The 26,550-nt window shown below is 58.1% G+C and overlaps 4 protein-coding genes across 12 annotated transcripts in view; 3 read left to right on the forward strand and 1 right to left on the reverse strand.

Annotated features, from left to right (window-relative positions):
• Positions 1-11,170, forward strand: part of SNX8 (sorting nexin 8) — a 36,778-nt gene extending 25,608 nt beyond the window's left edge. For both annotated transcript variants that reach the window (XM_019757560.3, XM_074314008.2), the window contains exons 5-11: positions 478-558; positions 1,515-1,675; positions 2,277-2,409; positions 5,411-5,479; positions 5,838-5,984; positions 6,234-6,383; positions 8,579-11,170. In XM_019757560.3, coding sequence (XP_019613119.1) covers positions 478-558; positions 1,515-1,675; positions 2,277-2,409; positions 5,411-5,479; positions 5,838-5,984; positions 6,234-6,383; positions 8,579-8,689 — 852 coding nt within the window. In that variant the 3' untranslated portion in view covers positions 8,690-11,170. The remainder of the gene's footprint in view (positions 1-477; positions 559-1,514; positions 1,676-2,276; positions 2,410-5,410; positions 5,480-5,837; positions 5,985-6,233; positions 6,384-8,578) is intronic.
• Positions 11,171-11,597: 427 nt separating this feature from the next.
• Positions 11,598-16,447, reverse strand: NUDT1 (nudix hydrolase 1). 4 transcript variants are annotated; one of them, XM_019757563.3, is made up of 4 exons: positions 16,299-16,446; positions 14,842-15,007; positions 12,201-12,346; positions 11,598-11,968 (listed from the first exon to the last, which is right to left on the reverse strand). In XM_019757563.3, the coding sequence occupies exons 2-4, from the start codon at positions 14,991-14,993 to the stop codon at positions 11,796-11,798; spliced, it is 471 nt and encodes a 156-aa protein (XP_019613122.1). In that variant the 5' UTR covers positions 14,994-15,007; positions 16,299-16,446; the 3' UTR covers positions 11,598-11,795. The 4 variants fall into 4 exon arrangements, with proteins under 4 accessions (XP_019613122.1, XP_019613123.1, XP_074170117.1 ...); XM_019757564.2 differs by lacking the exon at positions 16,299-16,446 and adding an exon at positions 16,105-16,273; XM_074314016.2 differs by lacking the exon at positions 16,299-16,446 and adding an exon at positions 16,130-16,272.
• Positions 16,403-23,365, forward strand: MRM2 (mitochondrial rRNA methyltransferase 2). Of its 2 annotated transcripts, none has more exons than XM_019757562.3 (3): positions 16,403-16,470; positions 19,921-20,213; positions 22,337-23,365. In XM_019757562.3, the coding sequence occupies exons 1-3, from the start codon at positions 16,463-16,465 to the stop codon at positions 22,777-22,779; spliced, it is 744 nt and encodes a 247-aa protein (XP_019613121.2). In that variant the 5' UTR covers positions 16,403-16,462; the 3' UTR covers positions 22,780-23,365. The 2 variants fall into 2 exon arrangements, with proteins under 2 accessions (XP_019613121.2, XP_088654927.1); XM_088798801.1 differs by lacking the exon at positions 16,403-16,470 and adding an exon at positions 18,677-18,741.
• Positions 23,366-24,287: 922 nt separating this feature from the next.
• The window catches only part of MAD1L1 (mitotic arrest deficient 1 like 1), a 283,750-nt gene continuing 281,487 nt past the window's right edge, over positions 24,288-26,550 (forward strand). For 2 of the 4 annotated variants that reach the window (XM_088798795.1, XM_088798799.1), the window contains exon 1: positions 24,288-24,444. The gene's annotated coding sequence lies outside the window, so the exon portion shown is untranslated. Of the gene's footprint in view, positions 24,455-24,867; positions 24,889-26,550 lie in introns of those variants that run through there. The other 2 variants (XM_088798796.1, XM_088798797.1) reach the window with 2 other exon arrangements.

Here is a 26,550-nt window from a genome sequence, read left to right on the forward strand (position 1 = left end):
CCATCAGCTCTCCCGGGGGCTTGAGGTCGCGGAGGCTGGGCTCAGGACCCCGATGCCGCCCTCTCTGCCATCAGCTCTCCCCAGGCTTGGGGTCGCCTGTCCCGTGGGGCTGGTCACAGGAAGGAAGAGACCTCAGCATCCATCTGTGTGTCCCATGTGGACCTAACAGGACGTAATGAATCGGACATCTGTCTGACGTCCCGGGTCTGTACATGGGCTACCATTTTCCTGGAGAGAGGGCGCCACTCAGAGCTGGGGTTAAGTCAGGCTTTCCCGTCTACAGACAACCACCGCCCTCAAGCTTAATTAAGCTCAATGGAAAAAATGTCAAACCAAAGACAGTGAAGAGATTACTGAACACTTACGTTAAAGTGAACACTTGGAAACGCATTTTTCTTGGGGGAGGAGTGGATCCTGCTTTTTACTGACTGCTGTGGTGGAGGTAGAGGGTCAGGTTTTCCTTTCTTCCTTTTGCAGGATGTACAGAGCAAGTTAAAGGAATCAGCTCAGGGTGTTGGCGATGAATTCATGAACTGTAAGCTGGCTACTCGGGCCAAGGTATTTGTCCAGTTTCGGTTATGACTTCCCCTCTTAATCAGGGCCGTGATCACTTTCACAATTAACAGTGCTTGCTTGGTATCTTCCATGTGCCAAGATTATGCCCAAATCCTGTCACGTTCATTTATGTCAACGGCTCTGTAACCTGGTGGGTGTCGCACCCACGTGCAGCCGACGGGACAGGCGGGGAGGCTGCCACCGGCCAAGGCTGCAAACTTCTGAGCAGGAGGGGCTGTCTGTGCATGGAGCCCACTGGCTCTCCTATTGCGTCTCGATGCTCTTGGTGACACAGGTGCACATGTGCTTGGTCACCAGCTTTTCAGGTTTCAGGGGATCGATTGTTGCATTAATTATTTTAAAATGTAGTTAATCTGGTCTTTTTCTCAAAAAGATTAAGGTAGCTATTGTTTTTTTCTTTCTTAAACTGCTTCTCCATATGAAAATACAGACTCCTTTTATTTATATCTTCATTTTATTTCCTACGCTTTCTGTTTTCTAAGCATGACACAGTCCTAGTTAAGATTGAAGCTGGTAAGAAGTCATTCTTAGGGTGTAAATGAGGAGTGGAGGCCTCCCCTCGGCTGGAGAGCCTGTCAGAATTCTGCCTCACCCTTGAGAGCTGGAAGATTATTCTCTGCATGTTTCTGGCAGGGCCTCCAGTTTGATCCAGGTTCAGTGGACGCTAGAGGCGTAGCCTCAGGGACCACCCAGCTTAGTGTCTGTGCTGTACACGCCGTGATGTTTCTGTTTCTCTCTTAGGTGAGGAGGGAGGTCCAATGTAGGTATTGGAGGAAGAGCAGTAGGGTCACAGGCTGGTCTCCACACGACCTGGACTTGGGATTCTGGGCTCGTGACCTGGGCTGTTCAGTCGGATGGATCGTTCTGCCTGTGGGCCTTCCTCGCTGAAAGGCGTTTCCCGTGTGGTGATACCCAGTTTTCCTCTCCTCACCCGTCAGGACTTTCTCCCAGCTGACATCCAGACTCAGTTCGCAGTGAGCCGGGAGTTGATCCGAAATATCTACAACAGCTTTTATAAGCTTCGCGATCGGGCTGAGCGGATTGCGACGAGGGCCATCGACAATGCCGCTGACCTTCTCATATTTGGGAAGGAGTTAAGGCAGGTGGCCCTGCTGGGGTCCATGGGCGGTTAGGTGGGGAGGGGTCTTCAGACTGGTGCTGCGCTTGGAGCAGACTGTGCATCTACCATAATAACCCTCATTCTGACCTGTTTCACTCCAAAAGGGGAAGAAGAGGGTTGGACAAATGGGAGATTTGAAGAAAAAAGATGGAGAATATGGGCAGAAACATGTGGCTTCCCAAACACACAAATGCTTGCCAATTTCTCCTGTCATTTCCCCCATTGGCAGGATTAGACATAGAAAAGCTTGATTTGACCTAGGCAGGGACACTGCCCTGGGGGAGAGGCGGGGCCGTCAGCCAGGACTCTGCCCTCCGGAGCAGTCTCCCAAACGTGCTGCTCAGACCTACCCTCGCACACACATCAGTGAGGGTTTTGTGGAGAAGATCGGGCGCAGTAGGTCTGGGGGCCGAGATCCCTTCGTCCTAGCAGGCTTTCAGGTTTCCCCTCGGGATAGTGGAGCTCTAGGTCAGGAGAGAGTTGGTCACCCTGGGATGACACGGTGTTCGGGCAGAGGGAGGTGTCAGTTGGGCCGCTGGTCATCTTCGAGGCCTTGAGTGGGTCGTTCCATCTTCCTCAGTGCTTTAGGGTCTGACACGACACCGCTCCCCTCCTGGGCCACTCTGCACAGCAGCACGTGGGGGTCCCTGAAACATGCACTGAAAGGCCTGTCTGTTGAATTTGCACTGCTCGCTGACAAGGCTGCACAGCAGGTGAGTGAGTGTGTGTGCGTACCCGTCCGGAGTGTGTGTGTGTACCCACGGGAGCGTCTCCTCCTCACATGGTCGCTCTCAGAGCTCTGAGTCCTGAGTGCGTGGACCGCTGCCCTCAGGTTGGGACTGCACGTCCCCATCTTTCCAGGTGGCTCCCCACGGCCATTTACGCACTTCAGAGGGTTGCTGATGACAAAAATAAATGGGGTTCTGGTCTCTTGAGACTTTGCTGAGAAGTTAGAATCCGCCCTTGAAAAGGTCATCTTGCACTTGACTTTTGGGTGGACCGGATCAGTATTTGGCCACTCAAGCTCCAGTGCTTGAGAGGCTCCCTCCCTCTGTCACACTAGGTACCTGATGACCTCTGCAAGCGCTTCGGCCGGATGCGTAGGTGCTACTTGTAGAAATCTGCAAAGAGCCTATAGTCACCCGTGGTTGATCTGAAGGCAGTGTTTCCTCCAGGCAGGAGGGTTTGTCTGGGGCTTGTCTGCTGTACAGCTTACCTGAGTCTGAGAGTGCGAGTTGGCTGCCTGACTCCTGGGGAAATGGTCTTTAGGCTGCTAGTGGGTGGTTTTAAATGGATCCCACCAATGTGGTGGGAAGCCCTTGCTGCTTGCCTGAGAGATAAGGCCGCTCAGTGGCAAGTCTGAGAACCACGGCAGCAGTGCTGGCTCTGTGACTGGGACTGGGGGCTTTTCAGGTGCACGTTGGGGCGCGCCAGTGCCCAGGACGTTTGTCAGTGCTGAGAAGGGAACGTGAGCTCATTGCTGGTCTGGAAAGTCCTGGGTCTTCTTTCTCTGTGGTCCTGGTGCCTGTGTGTTCCCTTCAGAAACAGTGTGGTGTGGTGTTGGCGTCAGAATTGGCGCTGGACCTGGGTCATGTCCAGGTCTGACAGGTGCCTGTGTTTCCATGGAGGGAGACCGAGGCTGTAGAGAGCGGCGGGCGAGCTCAGGGCAGCCTAGTCTGTGCTTGGCAGTGTCTTGTGCTGGGACCTCAGGCAGGTTACTGTGGTCCCTGGGCCCGTTTACCCATCGATGAAGAGCAAACGGATTGGACTGGATCATTAGAAATCCTTTCAGTTGAATCTGTTGAATCTGCTCAAAGCTCAGTCTGTGAAACACGGAAATGAAGCTGTTCTGGTTGCAGCCCCTCTTCCTCCCACAGGGAGCCTGTGGGGCTGGGTCAGGTGGCCAGTCCCCACGCGTGGGAAGCCCTAAGTGGATCGTTTCCAGGGTCTTTTCTAGAAGAAGATTCAGTTTTGGATGGTATGTGTCCACTTTGATGAGGCGGAGGGGTCAGGCTTGTGATGTAGCACAAGTTTGCAGTTTGCCAGGTTCTCTGGTCTGATTTTCATGAAGGCTGCTTTGAAATGAATGTCTGAAGAGCAGCCATTTCCCAAATATTGAAATGGATAGTTTTAACATGAAACTGGGTCAGACAAACGAGCCATCAGGACTTCCTACGCAGCTAGAGTTCCATTTCACTCTTGCTGAACAAATAAAGACACTGAGGGCACGTTTTCCTAATTCTGTTTTCACGTGTCCTGGTTTTCTTCTCCCAGATCTGTTAGGAGACCTAGATAACGAGCCTGGCCAGACAAATGAGACTCACGTGGGGCTGTTTGTTCTATGGTGACAGGATGTGTGATTTTGGGTTGGCTTAGGGTCTTGTGCAGCGTGAACTAGAAATGGGACTTGTTAGCAAATGACATGAGCAGCGGGGACCCCTGAATCCCCGCTGCTACAGACCGGGGGCCGGACCTCCATTCTGTGCCCCTCTGTCCAGTCCAGAGGACCTAACGCACCTGTGGCCAGTGGGGACTTGCCTTAACCTTATTGGATAGATTATCTGCTGTGGGAGTGGGGTGGAGTGGCCTGGAACCTCTGAGCTCAGTGGGCCTGAGGGCCCAGGGTCCCCGAGTTGGTGCCAGAGCCTGGGCAGGAGCACCTGGCTCCCAGGCCAGTGTGTGCTCCCCCCTCGGACTGGTCCTCTTCGTTTCTTCTCGCCTTCTGCTTTCTTCTGGCTGCCCCCTTCCTGTGGTTCATGGCCTGAGCTTTCTCCGTCTGTCATAGCTGGAGCTCTAGGGCCTGTGAAATGGACCTGGCTTCCCAGAGGAGCTGGCATGGTACTTGGGAGAGGTGCGCGCCAACTGTCACATCTCTGTCCCCAGGATGCTGTGGGTGACTCCAAGAGGGTCACCTCACCAACTCCCTTCATTACCAGGGACACACATTCCACCCACAGGGCCCCCACCCCCACCCCTTAATCCACTTTGGGCCTCTGTGGTTTCAGAAATGAGCTGTGCGGCTCTCCGCACGCACCTGTTGGTTTGTCTCGATTGCTGTGTCTGTCGCCTGTGTGCAGAGGCATATGTGGCTCCAGACGCCAGCGCCTGTCAGGCCCTCCCCTCCTGTGCCATGCAGTGTGGCCGCAGGTGGCCCCTTTTTATCTCCTGTACCAGCCTAAGCACTAGCACGTCTTTGTTCACTGTGTCAGCTGTCATCTTTCACGTGCACTCCCTCTGCAGCTGTAGATTGTCCCCTGTCCCCTCTGGGCCTGTGCACCTTTCCCTTGTTAGAGCTGCCATGACTCCCTCAGTCCCACAACAGCCCTCCCGTTTGCTTCCCCTTTCTCATAAGCTCCCAGCTTCAAGTGGAAACTTGGCTTCCTGCAGTGTCGGCAGAGCTGCTGGCGGCCACGGGGGTGGGAGTGCCCCGCTCTCCTGGCGTGCGTGTCGGGGACATGTTGCTTCGGAACACTGGGAGGTCATGCACGGCGAGCACGAGTGGGCAGGTGGCCTTGGGAGCCGAGGCCCTTGTTGTCGTCACGCTGCCGGGTTCTGTGTCTTCTCTGCCTGGTGGCCGGGGGCTGTTGTGTGGGAGGGGTCTGTTCTGCAGGGCTCGCTGGTGCTTGTGGGGAAGGGCAAGCCGTGGCGTGTGCTCCCGGCGGGGTCTCCGTCCTGTGTGAGCTTGGCCTTGTTCGACCCGCGCTCGTTTTCTAGGGCAAACAGGAGGAGAACGACGTGGTGGAGAAGTTGAACCTCTTCCTGGATCTGCTGCAGTCCTACAGGGTGAGTCTGGCTGCTCCCTGGCAGGCGCGGAGCTTCCGGGGTCCTGTGATCTTACCGGGTGTGGCGCCAGGGCAATGGCACAGGACTCGGGGAGACGGCCTTGTGCAGTGTCCCCGTGTCATCTCCCCTGGGCGGGCGCTGCGCGGTGCTTTGGGCTGTGGCCCTGCCCACGCAGATTGTTTCACGTGGGGTTTTGGTTTGTGGCGCCAGCTCGCACCGCGACCCTCTCCGGGTCAGAGCCTGGGCCCGCTGCTCCAGGTGCTGTGCCACGAGCACGTCAGAGCGTGCAGCGAGCAGGGCTGCGTGTGAGTGGGTTTTTAGGAGGAGCCTGTCCCAGCACCGCCCCTGCCTCCCGTAGGACCTGTGTGAGCGGCACGAGAAGGGCGTGTTGCACAAGCACCAGCGGGCCCTGCACAAGTACACCCTGATGAAGAGGCAGATGAGCACCGCCCTGCACGGCCGCGAGCCCGAGTCGGTGGAGCAGCTGGAGTCGCGCATCGTGGAGGTGCTGGGGGCAGGGCACAGGGGGGCGGTGGCCTGGGACCTGTCTCCTGGGGGCCTTTCCACTCCTGGCTCTGCTGGACTCTGGAGCTGGAGCCACACTGCGGCTGCCCTCGGTGCCTCTGGACGCGTCGCTGGGCTGTGTGGCAGTTACACAGAGGGAGGGCTGGAGCCCCGGGGCCCCGGAGGACAGCAGTGTGTTGGCCGTGACTGTCTACCAGGCCGGGAGCAAGGGAACCTCTTTGCTTTGCAGCAGGAGAACGCGATCCAGACGATGGAGCTCCGGAACTACTTCTCCCTGTACTGCCTGCACCAGGAGATGCAGCTGGTGCACACGTACCTGCCTCTCACCTCCCACATCCTGGGGGCCTTCGTCAACTCCCAGATCCAAGGGCACAAGGAGGTGGGGCCCCTTGCCCCCCCCTCGCCCCGCGCCCCTCTCTCTGCGCTGCCCCTCCTGCAAGCCTGGCAGCCCTCACAAGCGACCTTGAAGAATGACTTAGGAAAGTTGGTGGGGTTGGGCTGAGCACGGGATGGAAAGCATCGTCTACATCTAGTCTCACACGTGGCCAGAAAGCTGACATTGAGGTAGTTCTCATGGTCCAGGGGGAGGGGTGGAGGGAGGAGCAGAGCAAGCCTTGGCAGGAACCACTTCCCATCTGGAGGAACCCCCAAAGTTAGGTAGAGCATGCAGGATCCCCAGGAACTGGGAGAAGTAGAGAGGAGAGACGGTGGGAATCAGAGCGCAGGTAGGGGACCATAGCTGGCGTGTCCCCCTGAAAACCCTGGCCAGCCTCACCACATGGGGGCTCCTGAGCCTGTGGGGACAAATGAATGTTGTCATTGTCCTGAGACGTTGCCGGCTGCAGCAGCACTTGCCTAGCCCGAATTATTGGAAGCCATCCACTCTAGCTTCTGTCTCTGGGTCTTGGCTCGCCCTTCTCAAACAATGACGTGTGTCCATTGCCAAACAGCCTGGGGTCCTGTGTCAGGCCAGGGCTGGAGAAACCCTCACGAGATCCCTGTCCGGTCCTATGTTTGCTGCTTCGGTGCATTTCTGCACTCTCCCGATTTCTGTTTTGGTCTATCCTGGTTCCTTCGTGGTAACCTTGGGGTCACAGTCACCTTGTGAGAGGGTGCATCTGCTGGTTTCCACCTCCAGCTCCCTGACACAGTGTGGGGAGCTTAGGCTCAGAATTTCTAAAACCCTGTTTCAAATCCCAGCTCTGCGACTCTTGTGAGCTCTTACGGCTTTGGTGGGGCATTTAACTTCCATGGCCCAGTTTCCCATTCTGAAAAATGGCATGAAATACAACCATCCCAGCCTCCCCGAGAGGCCTGGGGATTCAGTGGGAACTGGGCTGCACGTAGCCAGTCTGTGACAGGTCTGTGGCTGTGCTGGGAAACCCTGACTGGCCTGCAGGCTATAGAGGAACAGGCTTCTCATGTCCTGACGGAGGCCTGGGCAAGGCCTGGGCAAGGCGGGGCAGGGCAGGGTGGGTCTTCCATGCTGCAGCTCTGCTTGGGAGCCAGGGAGCTTTTTGTGAGCAGTGCGTGGAAGGAACTCAGATCTGTAGTTCAGAAAGGTCATTGGCACAGCTCGGAGAGCGTGTAACTGGCTAGGAGATGGAGGTTATCAATCCAGCCGGGAGGCGGTTGTGACTGACTGGGTCAGTGGATAGCCGAGACTCTGGTGCCACAACCACCTGAGTGTTCATTCAACACTCAGATTATGGGGTACAGATCCTGCCATAGCCCTGACTCAGACTCCCTGGGGGCCAGGATTCAGGAAGCTGTGCTTTTAGTGGGACACCTGGTGACCGGGATGGGAGGAGCCTAGGGGACACCAGGTGACTAGGATAGATGCCTAGGGGACAGCAGATGACTGTGTGTCCCACCAGGGTCACGTCGTTAGGACCCTGACCCTAGATTATCTGTTGTAGATGACTGACTAGTCCCGTCTCGTAATGTGGACACGACTCTGCTTCATGTGCACGGTCGCAGGGCCACACTCTGCTTTTCTGTTGTCACATGAGCCACTCTGCCACCAATGCTGATCTCGGACACGCCGCCCACTGCCAGAGCCTCCCTGCTCCTCTTGCCCATGGTCTCCCTTTGTCAACCTGGGTACTGAGTGCTCGGCAGGCGCTGGCGGCATGTCCTGTTCCTGCTGCATTTCGTTCGCTTGTGTGGTCACTTGGTGGCGGTTGTCTTGGTGTCTGTCCTGCTGAGCCAGAAGGCCAGCGCTTGCAAAGCTGTTGGAGAGCGTGCTGGAAATGATGCAACAGTGATTCTTAAGATTCCCGTCTAACAGACTTGTGCCCCTTTGGTCTTGCGTGCAGGGGCCAGAGGGACCTCTGGTATTGGGCCCACCCCTTATTTGGGCTTTGCTGGAGGAGTGGGCTGCAGAGCAGGGCGTGGGAAGGGCGGCTCTGCGGGAGGCGACACACAGGTCTGTGGTCGCATGTCCCCTCCCACCCAGCCACTAGACAGGCTGTCTCGAAGCATGTGGTTGGTGTCGTGTGAAGAACTGGTGCGTTAGGGGTGGGCCTAACGCCTGCCCCACCTGGCTCACCTGCTCTCCTCTGTCTCCTCCAGATGAGCAAGGTCTGGGACGCCCTGAAGCCCAAGCTCCACTGCCTCTTCGCTGGACCCAACAGCACCCTGACTCCGCCAAGGTCCCCGAGGGACGGCCTGTCTCCTCACTAGTGCTGAGAGGACCCCGGGGCGAGAGCTCCCGGTGCCCTCACTAAAACTTATTTCCAAATGGTGTGTCCCTGTTTAATTCCCTTTGGGTGGCGGCTGCCCCCCCATGCCCCTTGGGCTGCCGCCCCTCGAGCAGAAGAGCTGACGTCAGGCCCTGGGGCCAGGTGCCATGGCTCCCCTCCCCGTGTGGGGTGCAGGGCCGAGGGCATGACCCCAGGCCTCTGAGTGTCCCTGCAGGGTATGCTGTGGTTGTCCCTGACCCTGGACCTTTTTAGTCTGCTGGTGAGAAGTGTTAAGGTGCCCTGGGTTTCTCCCCATACCCAGAGGGCAGGGTGGCAAGGGTGGCTTTCCCAGCAGATGGTGTTGGGGGTGTGTGCTGGGGTGGTGGGAGGGGTCTGGATTAGCTGAGCCAGGAGAGGGCTGCTGAAACCCTATGGACACCATGGGCAAGACATGTAACTGGTCAGTGAGGCCAGCAGATGGCCCAGGGTGGGGGTGCGGCTGTGTGTGCGTGAGTGGCAGCAGGAGCCAGAAAGGTGGGACCTGGGGCTCTCTGGGCGCACAAACCCTGAATTTCCAGGGGATGAGCTCTACTGAGTGCCCTGGGGGCCCTGGTCTGGGACTGGCTTCTAGGGCACTGTCGCATGACCCTCCCTACACGTGCGCACGCGTGCACAGGCACACTGTGCCCTGAGGGGTGGGAGACAAGGTGACCTGCTGCTTCTGCTGCCGGTCCACGTGCCAGCAGCTGCTCTGTCCTTGTTGGGTAGATGCCCTTCCTTGACTTTGGACGGTTAGAGCAGGGGAGGGAGCGTGCCCATCTGTTGCTGTGGGAACACTTTAACGCGACCCCACTTCTGGGCGAAGAGAACCCTCCTCCCAGCCTCTCTTCCGCACTTGCAGGCCCAGCCACCTGCTTCAAGGGGCTGAGGGGACCTGCATTGCGGCAGCTCCGGGGGTTCGAGTCCCATCTGTGTGAATGTGGAGCACACTGGCCCCTCGGGTACCCTGGAGGGCTCTGGCCGTGAGCCAGGAGAGGTGCTGGACAAGGTTGACACAGGGTTTTCTGTCTGCTGTGGGTCTGACTTCTGCATGTGTCATCTGGGGGCATGTAGGACCCTGAGATGCAGGCGGGGGCTCTGGGGTGACTGCACCATGGATGGGCTGACGCATCTGTGCCCAGCACAGTTTGGCTGTGGGGCGAGGCCAGCTGTGCCGCCCAGCCTGAGGCCCTGCTGTGGCCATGTGCCTTCCTGGGCAGGGGGGCCGGGCAGCGTGCCCCCTAGAGCCCGACAGGCGGGGGCCTTTCCGGGGCTGTGTTTGCCTTTGGATCCTTCTGTAGAAACGGGTTCTCAGCTGCATTGAGCAGATCTGAATGGCCCCACAGGGCTGGTCCCTCCCAGCACCGCGTACACTTGAGCCATAAAGCGTGACCTACAGGCTTCTTCTGTCCTTTCAGTGGCTGCGGCTCATCTGCCTGGGGCGTTGTGGGTGGCAAGGGACAGGCCACCACCGGATAATGAACTATAGACACTCCAAGCAGGCCCTACTGTGGGGGTCGTGGGGGACAGGCACGGCTCACGCTCTGGGGGCAGCAGCTTGGAGGGGGTGACAGGCAGTGTGTCCCACGCAGGCTAAGGCACTACTTACAGGTCACTGGAGAATTCAAGCAGCGAGGGCTTCAGTTTTTATAAAGGGAACTTCCTGCCAGCCTCTGTTCCTGGTGGTGTCTCCCTGCGGTGCAGGCTTTTGGGCGGCCCTGGCCACATTTTCAGAGGCTCATCTCGGTGGGGGTGCTATCTAGTCTAACCCATCCCACCCTGGGCTCTGTACATGTCAACAGGAAGATGCTCAGGAGTGACGTAGGGAAGGTCGTGTCAGCTGGGCACGGCAGAGCCCACCTTTTCCCACAAAGGCCCTAAGCTGGGGCTGTTGGTGGATTCTCAGCTGGAGGCTGGAGTTTTCTGCTGTTTCGTCCTGGGGAGGGTGCGGAGAGCCACTTCCAGCTGCAAGGTGGAGGCTGGGAGGGCGGGTGGCGCTGCACGCCTCCGCCCTCCTGCCAGCACTGTCCCATGTGCCACCACAGCCTTTCCTTGCTTGGTGGAAAGGACACTGCATTATACCAATGGGAGCCTTCCTGCCACTCTGGGGAGGCTGGAGTGAAACTCAGCGCTGCCTCTGCCAGGCCTGCGGTGTGGGAACAGCCTGCCCCCAGCTCCCTCAGTGGTGACCAAGGACACACTCGTCACTGGCCGAAGATGCAGAACTGGAAGGGAAGACGGGATCTGAGCCCTGAGCAGCTGGTTGTCAGAGGCCTTTCCCCTGCTTTGCTGCCTTAGTTTTATGTGTGAAGCACTTTATCAGGCTCAGGAACCAATTATGATTACGACAACACCCAATAAACTGGAATTGTTTACAGACAGTCTACATCCCAGATTTTTCATCAATAAACTAACGTGGACTATTAAACATTTATAAAAGTTGGGTAAAGTTCTTAGTTCTTTGTGTCAGTGGGTGGTGCCTTTATCCCCCCAAACCCCCACCATGGTCAGAAATCGGGACCAAAATGGCCCTGTCCTCTCGGGCTAAGGGAGGGTGGCTAGGTTGCGATGTTAGCCTGGGCCCCGTGCCTCAGTTTCCCCTACTATAAGATAACCACAAAGGGGGTCGTGAGGACACACCCGCTAGCCCACCTCCATGATCCCAGCCAGAGTCCATGGCAGTGAGCAGAGCAATGCTGGCCACCCCTCCACCAGCAGTCCACGGAGGGGACAGTCAGAAGAGCTGTCCCCTTTATCTGTGGGCCTGTATCTCCTCGCCTCCCGTTTCCAGTGGCGTGGGTCACCCCAGCCTAACTAGTAGCTTCCTGAGGACGGGCCAGGCTGGCTGTGGTGGGGCTAGGTGAGGAATGTTGAGAAGGTAAAAGTGGTATTTATTTTCTTTCCCATCTGACCATGTTCCAAACTGAAAGTCCTAGGCTGTGTTTCGGTGCTTGGGAGCTAAACAGGGTGCCTGCTCGGCAGCTGGTTCTCTCCGGAGTGGGGGTGGGGGCGGTTCTGCCTGTACACGTGGTCTGCCTGGCGCAGAGGGGGTGGTGGTGGTTCTGCCTCTACACGTGGTCTGCCTCACGCAGCGTATAGTGCACGATGGTGTCCTGACCCTGGAACAGGAAGTACCCGTGGAACCTCTTCTTCTGAAGCAGGAGGGGAAACCAGTAGCGGTCATCTGGCCACATGTCAGCGAAGGGGATTTGGTCCAGTGGGAACCACTGAGGCCGCATTTCTGTAGCGGGGGGCAAGGAATAGCAGGTTTAAAGTTACTTTATGAGCAATGCACAGGGCAGTTCTGCGTGAGGAACGTGACAAACTTTTACACTTGATTGTCGTGACTCACGTTGCACAGACTAGAAGGGCTCAGGGTTGGGTGCTGGCGCGAGGCGGAGCCGGCCTCTCAGGCATGGGGAGGAGGTGGGGCTCCTCACCGCGGTGGAGAAGGGACAGGCCTCGGGACTCACCCTCGCTCTCTGTGGGTGTCCCCTGGACGCTGTCTGTGCAGAATATGTGCACGTCCATCCGCTCCGGCTCACCCACGAACTCAAACACAATGTGGCCCATCTTGGTCAGTGTAGCCGCGGTCAGACCGCTCTCTTCCTGCAGCTCCCTGCAACGAGCCAGTTGGAAAGGGGACAGCTAGAGAGGTGACAGCTAACACAGGACCCCCAGAATGGTGCTGGGAGAATGGGGGGGGAGCTGTACATGTGTGGGGCCAGGGAGCCGCAGAGCGAGAAGCCTGGGCTGGAAACCCACGGGCTGTCATTTGGACAAGAGGGGATCCCCACTCGGCAGAGCTTCGTGTTATCTGGGACCTTTTTAGAAGCTGATTTGTTCAGAGGTTCTGTGGAGGAGTCAAGGTTGTGACAGCTGTTGCTTCAGGGTTCACAGGCCTTACCGGTGAGCACAGCTCTGGCCCACGCAGCAGGCCAGGCCTGGCTGAGCTCAGCTGCTTGGTGGTCTTGTGGGAGGTGCTGGTGGTAGAGCTGGGGACCCCGCAGCCCGTCCGTCGGCTCCTGCTCTCCCATGGAGGCCCTGAAGGGAAGGCTTTCTGCCCAAATAATCGTCCTTGCTCATCCCTGCGCTCCGCACAGGATCACACTGCAGGTTCCTACTGTCTCTTTCCGAAGGCGGAGCTGTTGTTTTAACTTCTGTTCCACCAACGAGACCCCTCACCCCTCCAGCCAACTCTTCTGCGGTTGGTCCTAGGGCACGGCGCTTTGCCTTTCTCCCTGCGTCCCCCATTCTCAGGATGGCTGTGCGTGGGGGAGGGGGAGGGTCCGTCTCACCACCGGCACAGCCAGGATACCCCCTAAACACGCCGGTGCCGTCACCTATTTAAAAACATTTCTAATTAGATGTTCATTGCAGACAGTCTTGCGAGCACTTCTGGACTCATCACTCAGAAGGAAACTTGTTACCATTTCAGCGTTTCTGCTTTGTACACCTCTGTAAACTGCAGACACATCACACGCACTTTGGACCTGTGTCTTTCACACACAGCTGAGCAATACTCTGCACCTCAAGGAATTCAGCCAGTTTCCTAATGGTTGTGTGCTGCGGAATCAAGTTTCCGCTCATCACGAAAGCCCTGCCATGAGCTTTGGCAACACACCAGGTATCACCGCCTCCTCACCCTGACAAGCTACGGGGCATGTGCTCCCCTAGGGCTGCTTGTGGGTCACTCGGCAAGCGCTTTCTGGAAGACCTGTGCTTGGGACTCTGGGGATCCCCAAAACCGCTGCAACCGTGAAACTCAGAGTCTGCGCCTCCCTTTAGAGACTCTCACTTCCCCACTGCCCTATATTTATTTCTGTTTCTGTAAGTGTTCTAATTATATCTGACCATTTATAGTTGGATATAAAAGTATTTTTAGCTTTGATCTCCACGTGAGGTTAGGAGCACGATGCAGTGACTTTTGGGGCCTGCAGCGAGCAGTCAGGGAACCACTCTGCATTAAACACACACTCTTGGATTAAACAGTCCAATTTAAGCAGATGCCCTCAGCTTGGAGTCCACCTTGACCTTCCTGTGAGACCTGGAACCACTTCCGCCTGCTGCCATTTCAGCTGGAATTCATTCACTGAGATGGTTAATTAAAATTAGACTTGACCTAAAGGAAACTGAATGTGTTATCTTCACTTGGGGGTGGGGGAGGCAAATGGCTCCCCAATTAAAGTAGCAGAAGTGCTTGGTGGGGCCTCGCTCACCTCTGGCAGCAGGCTGCTGGATCTTCTTTTTAAAAATGTCACCTCCTGATTCAATGTTTGACTATCTTGGGTAACTTCCCCAAGCACAAGGCAGTGTGTGAAATGACAATCTCCTCAGTGGCAGCTGAAGCTCCATTTCGCAGGCTGGATGACTCGACAGCTGGAGGTGACAATGCCGCCATTTTGGTCATGTGTCTGAGTGCCGTCTCCTGGACGGCAGATGTAGAACAAGATGTACAGTAACACATTAAACTGAGCAGCACCCCAGTGCTGGTGGGCGTGGGGCATGGTGGCCTCCTCTGGGAACGCTGGGCACATTCTGGAAGGGATGACCACTCGCCCACGCCACCCTGAGCCCACAGTTGAGTGAGGCTCTTGAACTGGGGCCACTTTGGGTCCGAAAAGGGAAAAAGGGCATTGCAGTGGATAAAGCAAGAGCCAGACTCACTGCTGAGGCCCCAGAGACTCACTTGCAGGTCGGCAGCGGGGACAGCAGGGCCTGGGGCTGATGAGGCCTGTCTGCTGCTGGAGTCCCGGGGCCTGGGTCTTGTCTCAGCCTGCCCTTTACATTTGAGTGCACCGTCCGGCCTGCCCCTCACCCCGCAGGGAAGGGGCATAACGTCCGTGGTCCGAGGGTGTCCTAACCCTCAGCTCCATCCTATCCGTCCTACACTCCGGGCTGGTTCCCCAGTGCCCCTTGGGAGAGGACACAGGGGTCCTGGAGAGAGCTCCTGGAGCTGCCTAGAACGTCCTGGGGTCAGCGTGGTGCCATGCGGTCCTCGGAGCGGACTGGTCTCAATCAGGAGGGCAGTGTGAGGCCCTGGGTGCCGGAACCTGGGGGTCTGGCTCTCCAGCTGGAATCCTTACCCCCTGCAGAAGCTGGTCCCTCCCTCACCTCTTGGCCCCGTCTTCAATGGTCTCTCCTTCTTCAACTTTGCCCCCAAAGCCATTCCACCGGCCGGCCCCGAAGCCTCGTTTCTTCATGCCCAGGAGAACTTGCTGAGGCTGTAGCACTAGGACCAAGGTGTAGAGCCTGGATGCGCCCATGGTCACCTTGAGTTCTAGGAGGAAGGCAAGAGGGCTGGGTCAGCCTGACTTAGTGCGACAGGGTGTGGATGGAAGCATGTGTCTTGTGGTTGCCAGGGGCCAGGTGGACCAGAAGTGTGCTGTAGAAGGCGGGCAGGGGAAGCCGGCCAATGAACAAATGACCTGGGGTAGAAAGAGGCCTGGCCCTCAGATCGTGAGGCAGCAGATCAGGCGATGGCTACACCTTCCCTTCCCCACTCCCTGGCACAGGGCTGGTCTAGCTCTGTGTCTAGCCTGTCTGCACAAGCCGGAGGACAGACCAGCCCCCGTGTCTAACAGGCACCAAGATACGCATCAGTTTATCCAATGGTTCTGGGGCAGGGTTTTGGCTTTGGCTTTTTCCTTCCTGGGACCTGGCTCCCGCCTCTCTGTGGTGAGCTGCTTCCTTATCTTCAGGAAATGCAGAGTTAACCGGGCGAGGCCCACAGCAATTCATGTGCTCACAACGGTTGCTGCTGTGGGACCACAGGGCCCTCCCGCTCCAAAGAATGTGCATGGTCCAGAGGAAGGCTCAGGAGAGGCCTGTGTCACTGCTGCAGGACAAGGGTCAAGTTCCTGTCAGTCCCTTCCTGTCCCCGCCTGGGCCCACTGAACATATCTCATGCTCTGAGGGCCACAGGGGGTGAGAGGCAGGATTCAGGACCAGGATCAGATCCTACGGGGTCTGAGAAAAGGGACCTACGGCTGGGTCCTGGGGGTGGGGTAGGTCACGCAGGAGAAGTGGGTCTCTGATTGAGCCTCCCTTCAGGCCTGCGTTCTTTGTCTGCACACTGACCTGTACCCACCCAAAGTGCTGGCTTCCTCAGTAAACTGGGATGGTGAGGAGGAAGAGGATAGGAGGAACGTCAGCTCTCAAATATAAGAATTGACCATATACTTCTTTCCAAACACGATCCCATGTACTAGACCCAACAAGTCCATGAACTAAGACTTGCCAACTCCACTTTCTGGCGAAGAAATTGAAGCTCAGAGAGTCTAAGTTTGACCCTGGATCACACAGCGGAGCCAGGACCCACACGTGGCTCGACTGGATGTCCAGTCTGGTTGGCCCACAGCTCCTCGGAAAGCCTACCTGCAGCCGGGCCGGGCAGGCCCACCTGTTAGCCTTGCGACCGCTGAGTCGGTCATCTGGAGACTGAAGCGCCTTTCCACGGGTGACAGAGACCATATCCGGAGAGCACCAGGCTCGTCACGCAGCCCGCGGGCTTGGCAGATGCAGGTTCCCTGGCCACCCGGGCCCCAGCGCCCCCGCCCCCCGCCCCTGACCTGGCTGGTGCCCGCGTTCTCTGCTCCTCTCCCCGGCTCCCGGGTCTCTCGGTTCAGCCCGTCCGCGTTCCGCGCGCCTCCGGAGCCCGCGCGCCGCTTCCGGGGGCGTGTCCTCGGGCCGAAAGCGAAGCCGGCACTTCCGGCGGCGCGAGCGGGTGGTGCCCATGGCGGGGTGAGCTTTGGGGGGCGAGGGTGGCGGCGGTGCGCGCGCGGTCGGGAGCTCAGCTGCTGGCGTGCGGGAGGCGGGAGTGGAGGGGGCGGCCCGCCCAGGCTTCCTCGTCCGAAGGGGCGCAGATCCCACCTCCGTCCTGGCTCGGACCCGGTCGGCCGGAGAGGTGGCCGGAGGAGGACTGCGAACACGAAGCAAACAGCCGGCGAGGGTCCGAGGAGCGACGAGAAGGCAGAGCTGTAGAGGGTTTTAGGAAGAGAGGGGCAGGTGAGGGGGCGCTGCAGGTAGAGAGGAGGGGCAGGTGAGGGGGCGCTGCAGGTAGAGAGGAGGGGCAGGTGAGGGGGCGCTGCAGGTGGAGAGGAGGGGCAGGTGAGGGGGCGCTGCAGGTGGAGAGGAGGGGCAGGTGAGGGGGCGCTGCAGGTGGAGAGGAGGGGCAGGTGAGGGGGCCCTGCAGGTGGAGAGGAGGGGCAGGTGAGGGGGCGCTGCAGGTAGACAGGAGGGGCAGGTGAGGGGGCGCTGCAGGTAGACGGGAGGGGCAGGTGAGGGGGCGCTGCAGGTAGACAGGAGGGGCAGGTGAGGGGGCGCTGCAGGTAGAGAGGAGGGGCAGGTGAGGGGGCGCTGCAGGTAGAGAGGAGGGGCAGGTGAGGGGGCCCTGCAGGTAGAGAGGAGGGGCAGGTGAGGGGGCGCTGCAGGTAGACAGGAGGGGCAGGTGAGGGGGCGCTGCAGGTAGACAGGAGGGGCAGGTGAGGGGGCGCTGCAGGTGGAGAGGGGGGGCAGGTGAGGGGGCGCTGCAGGTAGAGAGGAGGGGCAGGTGAGGGGGCGCTGCAGGTGGAGAGGAGGGGCAGGTGAGGGGGCGCTGCAGGTGGAGAGGAGGGGCAGGTGAGGGGGCCCTGCAGGTAGAGAGGAGGGGCAGGTGAGGGGGCGCTGCAGGTAGACAGGAGGGGCAGGTGAGGGGGCGCTGCAGGTAGACAGGAGGGGCAGGTGAGGGGGCGCTGCAGGTAGACAGGAGGGGCAGGTGAGGGGGCGCTGCAGGTAGACAGGAGGGGCAGGTGAGGGGGCGCTGCAGGTAGACAGGAGGGGCAGGTGAGGGGGCGCTGCAGGTAGACAGGAGGGGCAGGTGAGGGGGCGCTGCAGGTAGAGAGGGGGGGCAGGTGAGGGGGCCCTGCAGGTAGAGAGGAGGGGCAGGTGAGGGGGCGCTGCAGGTAGACAGGAGGGGCAGGTGAGGGGGCGCTGCAGGTAGACAGGAGGGGCAGGTGAGGGGGCGCTGCAGGTAGAGAGGAGGGGCAGGTGAGGGGGCGCTGCAGGTAGAGAGGAGGGGCAGGTGAGGGGGCGCTGCAGGTAGAGAGGAGGGGCAGGTGAGGGGGCGCTGCAGGTAGAGAGGAGGGGCAGGTGAGGGGGCGCTGCAGGTAGAGAGGAGGGGCAGGTGAGGGGGCGCTGCAGGTAGAGAGGAGGGGCAGGTGAGGGGGCCCTGCAGGTAGAGAGGAGGGGCAGGTGAGGGGGCGCTGCAGGTAGAGGGGGGGGCAGGTGAGGGGGCCCTGCAGGTGGAGAGGAGGGGCAGGTGAGGGGGCGCTGCAGGTGGAGAGGAGGGGCAGGTGAGGGGGCGCTGCAGGTAGAGAGGGGGGGCAGGTGAGGGGGCGCTGCAGGTAGAGAGGGGGGGCAGGTGAGGGGGCCCTGCAGGTAGAGAGGAGGGGCAGGTGAGGGGGCGCTGCAGGTGGAGGGGAGGGGCAGGTGAGGGGGCCCTGCAGGTGGAGAGGGGGGGCAGGTGAGGGGGCGCTGCTGGTGGAGAGGGGGGGCAGGTGAGGGGGCCCTGCAGGTGGAGAGGAGGGGCAGGTGAGGGGGCGCTGCAGGTGGAGAGGAGGGGCAGGTGAGGGGGCCCTGCAGGTGGAGAGGAGGGGCAGGTGAGGGGGCGCTGCAGGTGGAGAGGAGGGGCAGGTGAGGGGGCGCTGCAGGTAGAGAGGGGGGGCAGGTGAGGGGGCCCTGCAGGTAGAGAGGAGGGGCAGGTGAGGGGGCGCTGCAGGTGGAGAGGAGGGGCAGGTGAGGGGGCCCTGCAGGTGGAGAGGAGGGGCAGGTGAGGGGGCGCTGCAGGTGGAGAGGAGGGGCAGGTGAGGGGGCCCTGCAGGTGGAGAGGAGGGGCAGGTGAGGGGGCGCTGCAGGTAGAGAGGAGGGGCAGGTGAGGGGGCGCTGCAGGTAGAGGTGAAGCTTGTGAAGAGCACCACAGGCCTGAATGCTGTGGCACAGGGTTTCAGGGCTTCGGGGAAAGGAGAAGCCGATGAGGTGAGGGTGTGGGATGGGGCTGGAGGGCAGCTGCCCAGTCAAACTGTGTAACGCGTTTTCATCCTCTCTGACCTGGGATTAGCCCTGGCGCCCACAACCACTCTGTGTCCCTTCTTCCATGAGACCTTCTATGCCCTTTGAAGGCAGAAATTCCTGAGTTACTGTCTCCAAATCCTGTCAACATACTTTGGTGTTGAAAGGGCTTTGGCCTGGAGCTGAGGGGATAACAGTGGCTGTTTTCCCATCCGAAAAATAGATCTAGAACTTATTTTGCAGGTCTGAGTTCAAGGAAGGGAGGTATGGATAGCTCCTGGCAGTTGAAAAACTGTTAAAAACCTAACTTCCAAAGAGACTTGGATATTGCCCTTCAGCTATCCACACAGGATGAGTTCCGTTTTGTTGAGAAATGTGACAGGTCCGGCTCTGCTAGCCCCCCACCTTGCTTACTAGGGAAGGGCCCATCTCACTGGGTTTTCTCACAGTCTCTCAGAGCCCAGTGAGAATTTGTACCAGGTGAGAGAGTTACTTTCTTCACTTTATCAGTACTGTTAAGCAGTGCCGGGAAAATCTTGGTTGATACAAAGAAGGTGACTGTCACTGATGTCAGAGGTTTCCTTCAGGAGAGAAAAACACTTGGTGACTGAAGGGTGGCTGCCTGCTGCGTTAGCTCAGTAGCCATGACAAGGCGCCAGACTGAGTGGCTTAAACAATAGGAATTTATTGTGTTGCTGAGCTGGCGGGTTAGCTGTTGGGATCAAGGGCTGGCAGGGCTGGTTCCTCTTGCTGCCGGTCCTTGACTTGTAGGTGGCTCTCCTTCCTTCCTGTGTCCGCACGTGGTTGTCCCTCTGCTCGTGTGTGTCCTAATCTCTTGTAAGGACACCAGTGCTACTGGATGAGGGCCTACCGTAATGGCTTTGTTTTACCTTAATTCCCTCTTTAAACACCAGTCACATTTTGAGGTCCTGGGGGTTAGGACTCCAACATGAGTTTTGGGGGTTTACAGTCCAGCCCATAACACCTGCTTTCTGGCTGAGGCCTTGTCAACGTGCCTCCCCTCTTGGGCTTCCACGCCCACCCCTAAGAATGCCCGGGCTGTACCAAGGCCCCCACTCAGCTCGTGGCCTGTGGGTGTGCGTGATGCCATGCGGCCACCTGCCTGCTCCCTCGCTCTCTCATCAGCTCCTGGAAGCTGCTGGCCTGGGCTTCCTTTCAGCGTCAGAGCCTCCACACCGCTGGGCGTCACTGCAAGGCTAGGAGCGGCGCCGAGCACCTGTGGCTGGCGCGGCACTTGAGGGACCCGTTTGTGAAGGCTGCCAAGGTGGAGAGTTACCGGTGTCGAAGCGCCTTCAAGCTTTTGGAGGTGGACGAGCGTCACCAGATCCTGCGGCCTGGCCTCCGGGTGTTGGACTGTGGAGCGGCTCCCGGTGCGTGGAGCCAGGTAGCGGTACAGAAAGTGAACGCCGCAGGCACAGGTGCGCCTCTTGCTGCTCTTGGGGCCACCACGAGTCTGGAGTCTGCAGATGGCAGCCAGCAGACAGAGGGCAGAGGGCACGAAGGGGTTGGTGGTTTAGTAGTAACAATGATAAAAATAGGACACTGGCATCTTCAAAGTGAAAGACAAGGTAGAAAGGCATCATGAGAATTAAAACGACCCAAATCACACCACATGGAGAGGTACATGAAGGTGCTGGGGTGCGTCCTTCCAGAAGAGGCTTTTGTACACGTCCTGTCATCCATACCTTCTTTCAGAAGGCTCTTCTCCCACAGTCTCGCTGCTGGGAGCCATATGAGCTCATGGCACATAGACAGCTTTCCACGGCAGTACCCCTGACTCACCCCTCAGGTCTCCAGGCCCAGGTTCTGCTGGGGCCTCTCAGCCCTGTGGTTGGGGCTCCGGATTTCCACTCTGGCTCAACCTGAGGGACTCAGCGGTTATCTGTCTCATATTTTAGGATTTTGTTTATCAAAACAGCCCCCCCTGGTTAATAACAAACCAGCCTCCCATGCAACTGGAAAGCGGTTTCCTTTTGAACAGTTGCATGGTGCTGCAGATGATGGCGCTACTGTGTTGTTGGGGAGCTTTCCAGTCTCTTGCCAGCATGCCCAGTGCTGCAGGCGGTGTCCTTGACACCTGGTACCTTCTGTAAAGTCTGAGGGTGCTGCGTGTCCTGGTGTTCTGCGACATGTGACAGTTCACAAAGACCTCTCCCAAACACCTTAGGGTGGGGACATTTATGCCCATTTTCCTAATGAGAAAATCGAGGCTCAGAGTTTGGTGACCTGCTGAAAGTGCTGGCCTGGGACCTCCGCTCCGCTGGTTCATGCCTCGGCCTCACCACGTGGCTGGGGGGCTTGAGAACAGCTTCGAAAGCTTTTAGCTCGAATGTCCTTGACTAGGTGAATGACTGTCAGAAACTTCAGTTCCGTTTGCCACCGCAGCCTGTCCCTAGACCTGCTAACGGCTGCTTTCAGTGGTCCCTGTTCCCCAGTTGCCCTTCAGGAAAGGCAGGAATGGGCCAAGTGTAACTTGTAGGGAGAAATGGCAGAAGCAAAGTGTGCATAAAGTGACTCGGTTTCTTCTCTCCCAGAAGTTGCAAAACTGCACCCCATTTGCCTTTCGTGGACACCGGAGGTTGTAAAATGGGGTGTTGAAGGAGAGGGTGTAAGTACCTGAATGAGATGTCAGATGTCCCACTGAACAGGGCTGAGAATGGAGGGTGTGGACCTTTGGAAAATGTGCTCTGCAAAATACCTAGACTTCTAATCTTTAGATAGAAATGAAACACACATTTCCCTCCTCCCCCAGTGGAGCAGCCTTTTTACTAAACAGACTGAACTAGCGAATCTGTGACTGTACCCTTATCAACCCTGAGGGGTATCAGCAGAGCAAAGCCCTCAGTGCAGGGAAGTGACGCAGAGAGTGGGTGCCAGGGCCTGTGAAGACTGAGGCCTTGAATGTGGGTCAGCCTGAGAGGAGGGGAGGTGGAGTCTGGCGACAGCAGTCGTGCAGGCAGCAAGCTGCTTTAGGTAAGGTGAAACGGTGACCTTGAATTTCACGACTGTTATTACTCAAATACGGGCAAGGTAGCAGTGTTTGGACCTTAGTTTGCATCTCCCCTTTCCCCCCCATCTTGGCTTGTTTCTAGCAGTTTCTACATGGAAAGAAATTGGATTAAGCTGAAGAATGGATTTGTTGATTTAGTCCAGAGGCACTTTGTATACTAGTTTGTCATTATCTGTTTTAGTTTATCAAGAAGCGCACTCAGAGATAAGAACGCTTAGGGAGAGCAGCCTCGGGGAATGAAATGAAATCAGAGTTGGAGTGGAGTCCTGGGGTGTGGCCCCAGGTCTGCATTCCGCTCTGGGACAGTCGCTTTGCCTCTCTGGGCCTCAGTTTCCTCAGATGGAGAGTGAAGGACCATCATTCCTCCACCATGTGTTTTTGTAGGATGTATAGAAAGTGGGAAAAGGCCTGTGTCCACATATTTGCACATTAGCTCTTTTCCTTGCTCCTGACTTTATTACTTTGTTGCATGTATTTTTGTGGGAAGAGGCAGGGTGTAGATAAATAATGCACTCACTGTTCCTTCCTTAGAGCCCAGCGCTCCTGTTGGCTTTGTGCTTGGGGTAGATCTTCTTCACATATCACCCCTGGAAGGAGCAACGTTTTTGTGCCCTGCTAATGTGACTGACCCAGGAACCTTCCAGAGAATCCAAGAACTGCTTCCTGGTGGGAGAGCAGATGTGATTCTGAGTGACATGGCACCCAATGCCACAGGGATCCGGGGCCTCGATCACGACAGGATCATTGACCTGTGCTTGTCCCTCCTGGACATGGTCCCGGACATCCTGCTCCCTGGGGGAACACTCCTTTGTAAAACCTGGGCTGGAAGTCAGAGCCATCGCTTACAGAAGAGACTGACACAGGAATTCCAGAACACGAGGACTGTGAAACCAGAAGCCAGCAGGAAAGAATCATCAGAGGTGTACCTCTTGGCCACACAATACCGGAGAGCAAAGGGGTCTGTGAAGAACTGAGGCTTCTTCTGCCATTTCTGGTCCTTTTCACTGCAGATGTAGGCTGTGCGCTTTCCTGAAATGTGGCTGGGGTGGGGCGAGGTCCGAGCTAGAGCCGGGATGCAGCAGGCAGGACAAGTGGGGGACCTTTTGTAAAACAAAAACATAGGACAGACTATGTTCAGTGGCCATGACAGATGATAAAAAAACAGACTGAGGGAAGGATAAAAATGAGTGTGCTGAGGCAGAGCTGGAGATAGACATGAACACCTTCATGCCACTTGCTCATCTTACAGACTTAGCTAATTACAGAGAAGCAGGTTTCCACCATTGCTCTGAGAGCACAACACAGGTTTCCAGTTGTTGTTTGGCTATACAGTATTATGTGGAAAAATGTGAAATTTCAATCTGGGGATTAATTTCCATCTCTCTAGTGAATGATCTGGAAACACATCAGTTCGTTAAGCAGCAAGAATTCCCAGAGCAATTAGGGCAGACATTCGGTATGAATTTATGCGTGGGGCGGGTGCGCTTTCATTTTGGCTGGAAATACACATTGCTGTACTACTCCAGGCTCCCTAGACAGTAAAGGTAATTGCCAAAGCAAGCAGCGATGTGGTGTTGATTTATTTTCTTTTACTCTTCCAGGAACTCAGTACAGCTTCATAAAAGAATATAGATTGTATTATCTTAAGGGATTTCCTAGCTTTTAGTTTGTTTGTTTTAATTTCTGGTTTCTTCATAGCCATTTCCTGGAGGTGTGCTCATCCCTCTAGTAGTTTATCAACTATGATGCTGATTGAATCCCAAGGAGCAGAGGGGGAAAGGATACCCAGGAGTTTCCGTCAGGGTCCCAGCTTGGTCCAGCTGCCTGGAGCACACTGCAGGCAGCAGTTTTTTGTTTTTCATTTTCGGTTGCAGCCAGCTACTTAAGTCCAGGGAACACTCTGTCCTGCCTGCACCACAAGCTCTCGCCATCCCATTCATTGTGGGCCACACAAATTTCTTTTGTCTTCTGGAAGAAGGGAATTCAGTGAAGACACTGGGCAGGTAGTCTGTAGCCCGGGATGGGCAGGAAGAGGGGATGGAATTCAAAACCGGGCGGGACACGTGCTCCCGGACAGACCGAGATGCAGTCATTCCAGGAGGGGCCCCTGGCTGTCGGCTGCCTGTGCCCTGGACAAAGGGGGACCCAGACGGGAGCCCGCGCCTCGACGTGGGAGGGCAGTCTCGTAGCATAGCAGTTTGCTTTTCCCAATGGCTCCAGATAAAAGTGAAAGAACGCATTCACTCAAGTAAATACTGTGCTAGCAAGATTTTGGGACTCGCCAAGTCCGGACAAAAGTTTGGCCCTACGAGGACCCTGGGCGGTGCTATTCTACAGAATACGGTGCGAGGCAGCTGCCCGAGTGGAAGCCTGTCCTGCGTGGAGCGGGGGCAGCCCCCTGCCCCGTGGGCCGGCCCTGGGTTCCGAGTCCTCTCGGACCCGGGTTCCCAGGCGGGGCGCGGATCCGGGAGCCTCCGCGGAGCCTGCAGGACCCGGCGGCGCGCAGCCCCGCAGCATTACGGCCGGCCGCGCCCAGGTCTCGCGAGAGCTCAGCCTCACGTCTCGCGGTGCGCGGGAACGCGAGCAGAGGAGGGAGATCCGAGCGGCGCCGGCGGCCGCGAGCTGACGGGGCCGGTGAGGTGAGGTCAGGTGAGGGGCCGGGCCCGGGTGGGCGCCCGGGAGCCGGCCGAGCCGGGGTGTGGGGGGTTGTGGAGCGGGGCGGCGCCGAGGCCCGGGACCGGCGCTGGGCTGCTGGCCGAGGTCAGCCTGGGCGCCGCCCCCTGCGCCCCGGCACCGGCCGGGTCCGGAGCCGGCGCCCGTCGGCGTCCCCGCTGCCCCGCGTCTGCCTGCCCGCGCCCTCGGCCTCTGCCCGCGCGGCCTCCCCGCTCCGTGCTGTCGTTCGGAGCCTCTGCCGGGCTCCGAGCCCCCGCTTCCCTCGGCGTCCCCGCGGCCCCCAGGCTTCCTCTCCGGGAAGGAGCAGCCGGCGCGGCCGGGGCCGGCGGGGCCGGAGAGGGCGCGCGGGAGGCAGCCACGGTCGGGGGCTCAGCTGCCCGGGCCTGAGGCGGCCGGCGGCCTCCCCCGAGGTGCGCTTCCCTGGAGAGCGGCGCCTCAGCCGCACCTGCGCGGCCTCCGGGCCGGGTGGTTTCCCCCTTCGTGCCCGTGGGAGGACGGGGAGCGAGCCGCCCAGTCCCCGCGCCCCAGCCGAGCGGCAGCTTGCACGGCGTCCGAGGCAGAGGCCGCTGGAGCGAGTGGGGACCGTGTCACAGCGCAGGGGCCCGGCCGCGGGGAGGCGGCGTCCTGGTCGGCCTTCCGCCCGGGGACACGCGCGTTGACAGGCGTGTGTCCAGACGCCCCGCTCGGGGGCCCGCGGAGAGCAGTTGACATTCAGTGGTTGGGTGGCCGGAAGGTGGGAGGCGCGTGGTCGGGAGGCCGAGTGGGAGCTGCCGCCTTGTCACGCCGGCCGAGCCTGAGCTTCGCGGTTGGAAGTGTGTGCGCGTTTCACTCTGGTGCTGCCTGCGTCGTGCTTACGGGACACGCATCGCGAGAAGAGCGTAGATTGGCGGCATGTCCTCCCATCAGGGCGAGGGAAGCGTGGCCCGGCCTAATGGGGCGCACGGCGGCGGGAGTGCTGGCTTTGCAGGGCAGGCTCTGCTGTCCCCGCCCCGCGCCAGGCAGGCTGCGTCTGCGGGGCGCCCGCACTGTGGCTGCCCTTGTGTTGTCTCTTCCCGTCGGTTTCCGTTTATAGTAGGAATGAGAGGGGGACGGGACAGGTGCGTTGTACAGGGAGGGAATACAGCCTGTGGAAGACGCGGTGCAGGAGGCCAAGGTGCTTGTGAAATGGGAGATTCAGAATCAAACTGGCGTTCCTCACCTGTCTTTTGGGAGGGAGGTGTTTTCCACGGAATACTCGGGGGGATCAGAGAGAGCCAGCTTTTCCTAAGAGAAAAACGTTGTCACCTGTAGGAATTCACACCTTTGGGCTGTGCCTGGGAGCCCCCCTCCATCCGGCAGGGCTGGTGGACAGGCTGGTGTGAGGCCATAAGCTCAGGTTTGGGGGTGCAGGTTGTTTGCTGGTTCTTGTCCTCAGCCCTCCATGCATTGGCTGTGGAGCACACTCGACCTTTGGAGCCACAGGCCCAGGTTCCAAACTCAGTTCTGTAATGTTTCGAAGCCTCGTTTTGTCTCATCTCTAAAATACGTGCAAAAAGACCTAATTCATCCACCTGTGGTGAAGATTGAGCTGTCATATGTCAGATTACAAGCAGAATGACAGTCAAACGGTGTCAACAGTTGCACCATCTGCCACTTGACGACTTCCTACGGACACTGCAACCTTCACAACTACTTGCAAACGTGGGTTTCATGACCTCAGTTACAGAGGAGGAAACAGGCTCGAGGAGCCTTGCTGCCCTGTATATGTCAGATACCTTTCTGTTGGTACATGGGTGAAAATAGTAGTATTTTATTAACGTCATTGTTAGCAGATAGTTAGCATTGCTGTGCTCATCATCAGCGTTATTGCCACGGTTGTGTGCTTTGTTTCTGATTCCCAGAAGCTAGCTTTTTGTGAGCGCTTAGTGGGAGATGTACCAGCTGACTGCTGACCGCCGTCTCCTGGGAGCTGTCTGTCTGTTCTGCTGGTGTGCAGGTCGTCACTGACAGTCAGCGGCTTGGTGGCGTGTTGCCTTTTTATGCCTCAGTTTCCTCTCTGGTACATCAGCAGTATGGGCTCCCAGTTAACCCTG

This window comes from Rhinolophus sinicus, chromosome 5 (genome assembly GCF_057876585.1).
Source record: "Rhinolophus sinicus isolate RSI-liver-muscle chromosome 5, RSI-T2T, whole genome shotgun sequence".
Lineage (NCBI taxonomy): Eukaryota > Metazoa > Chordata > Mammalia > Chiroptera > Rhinolophidae > Rhinolophus > Rhinolophus sinicus.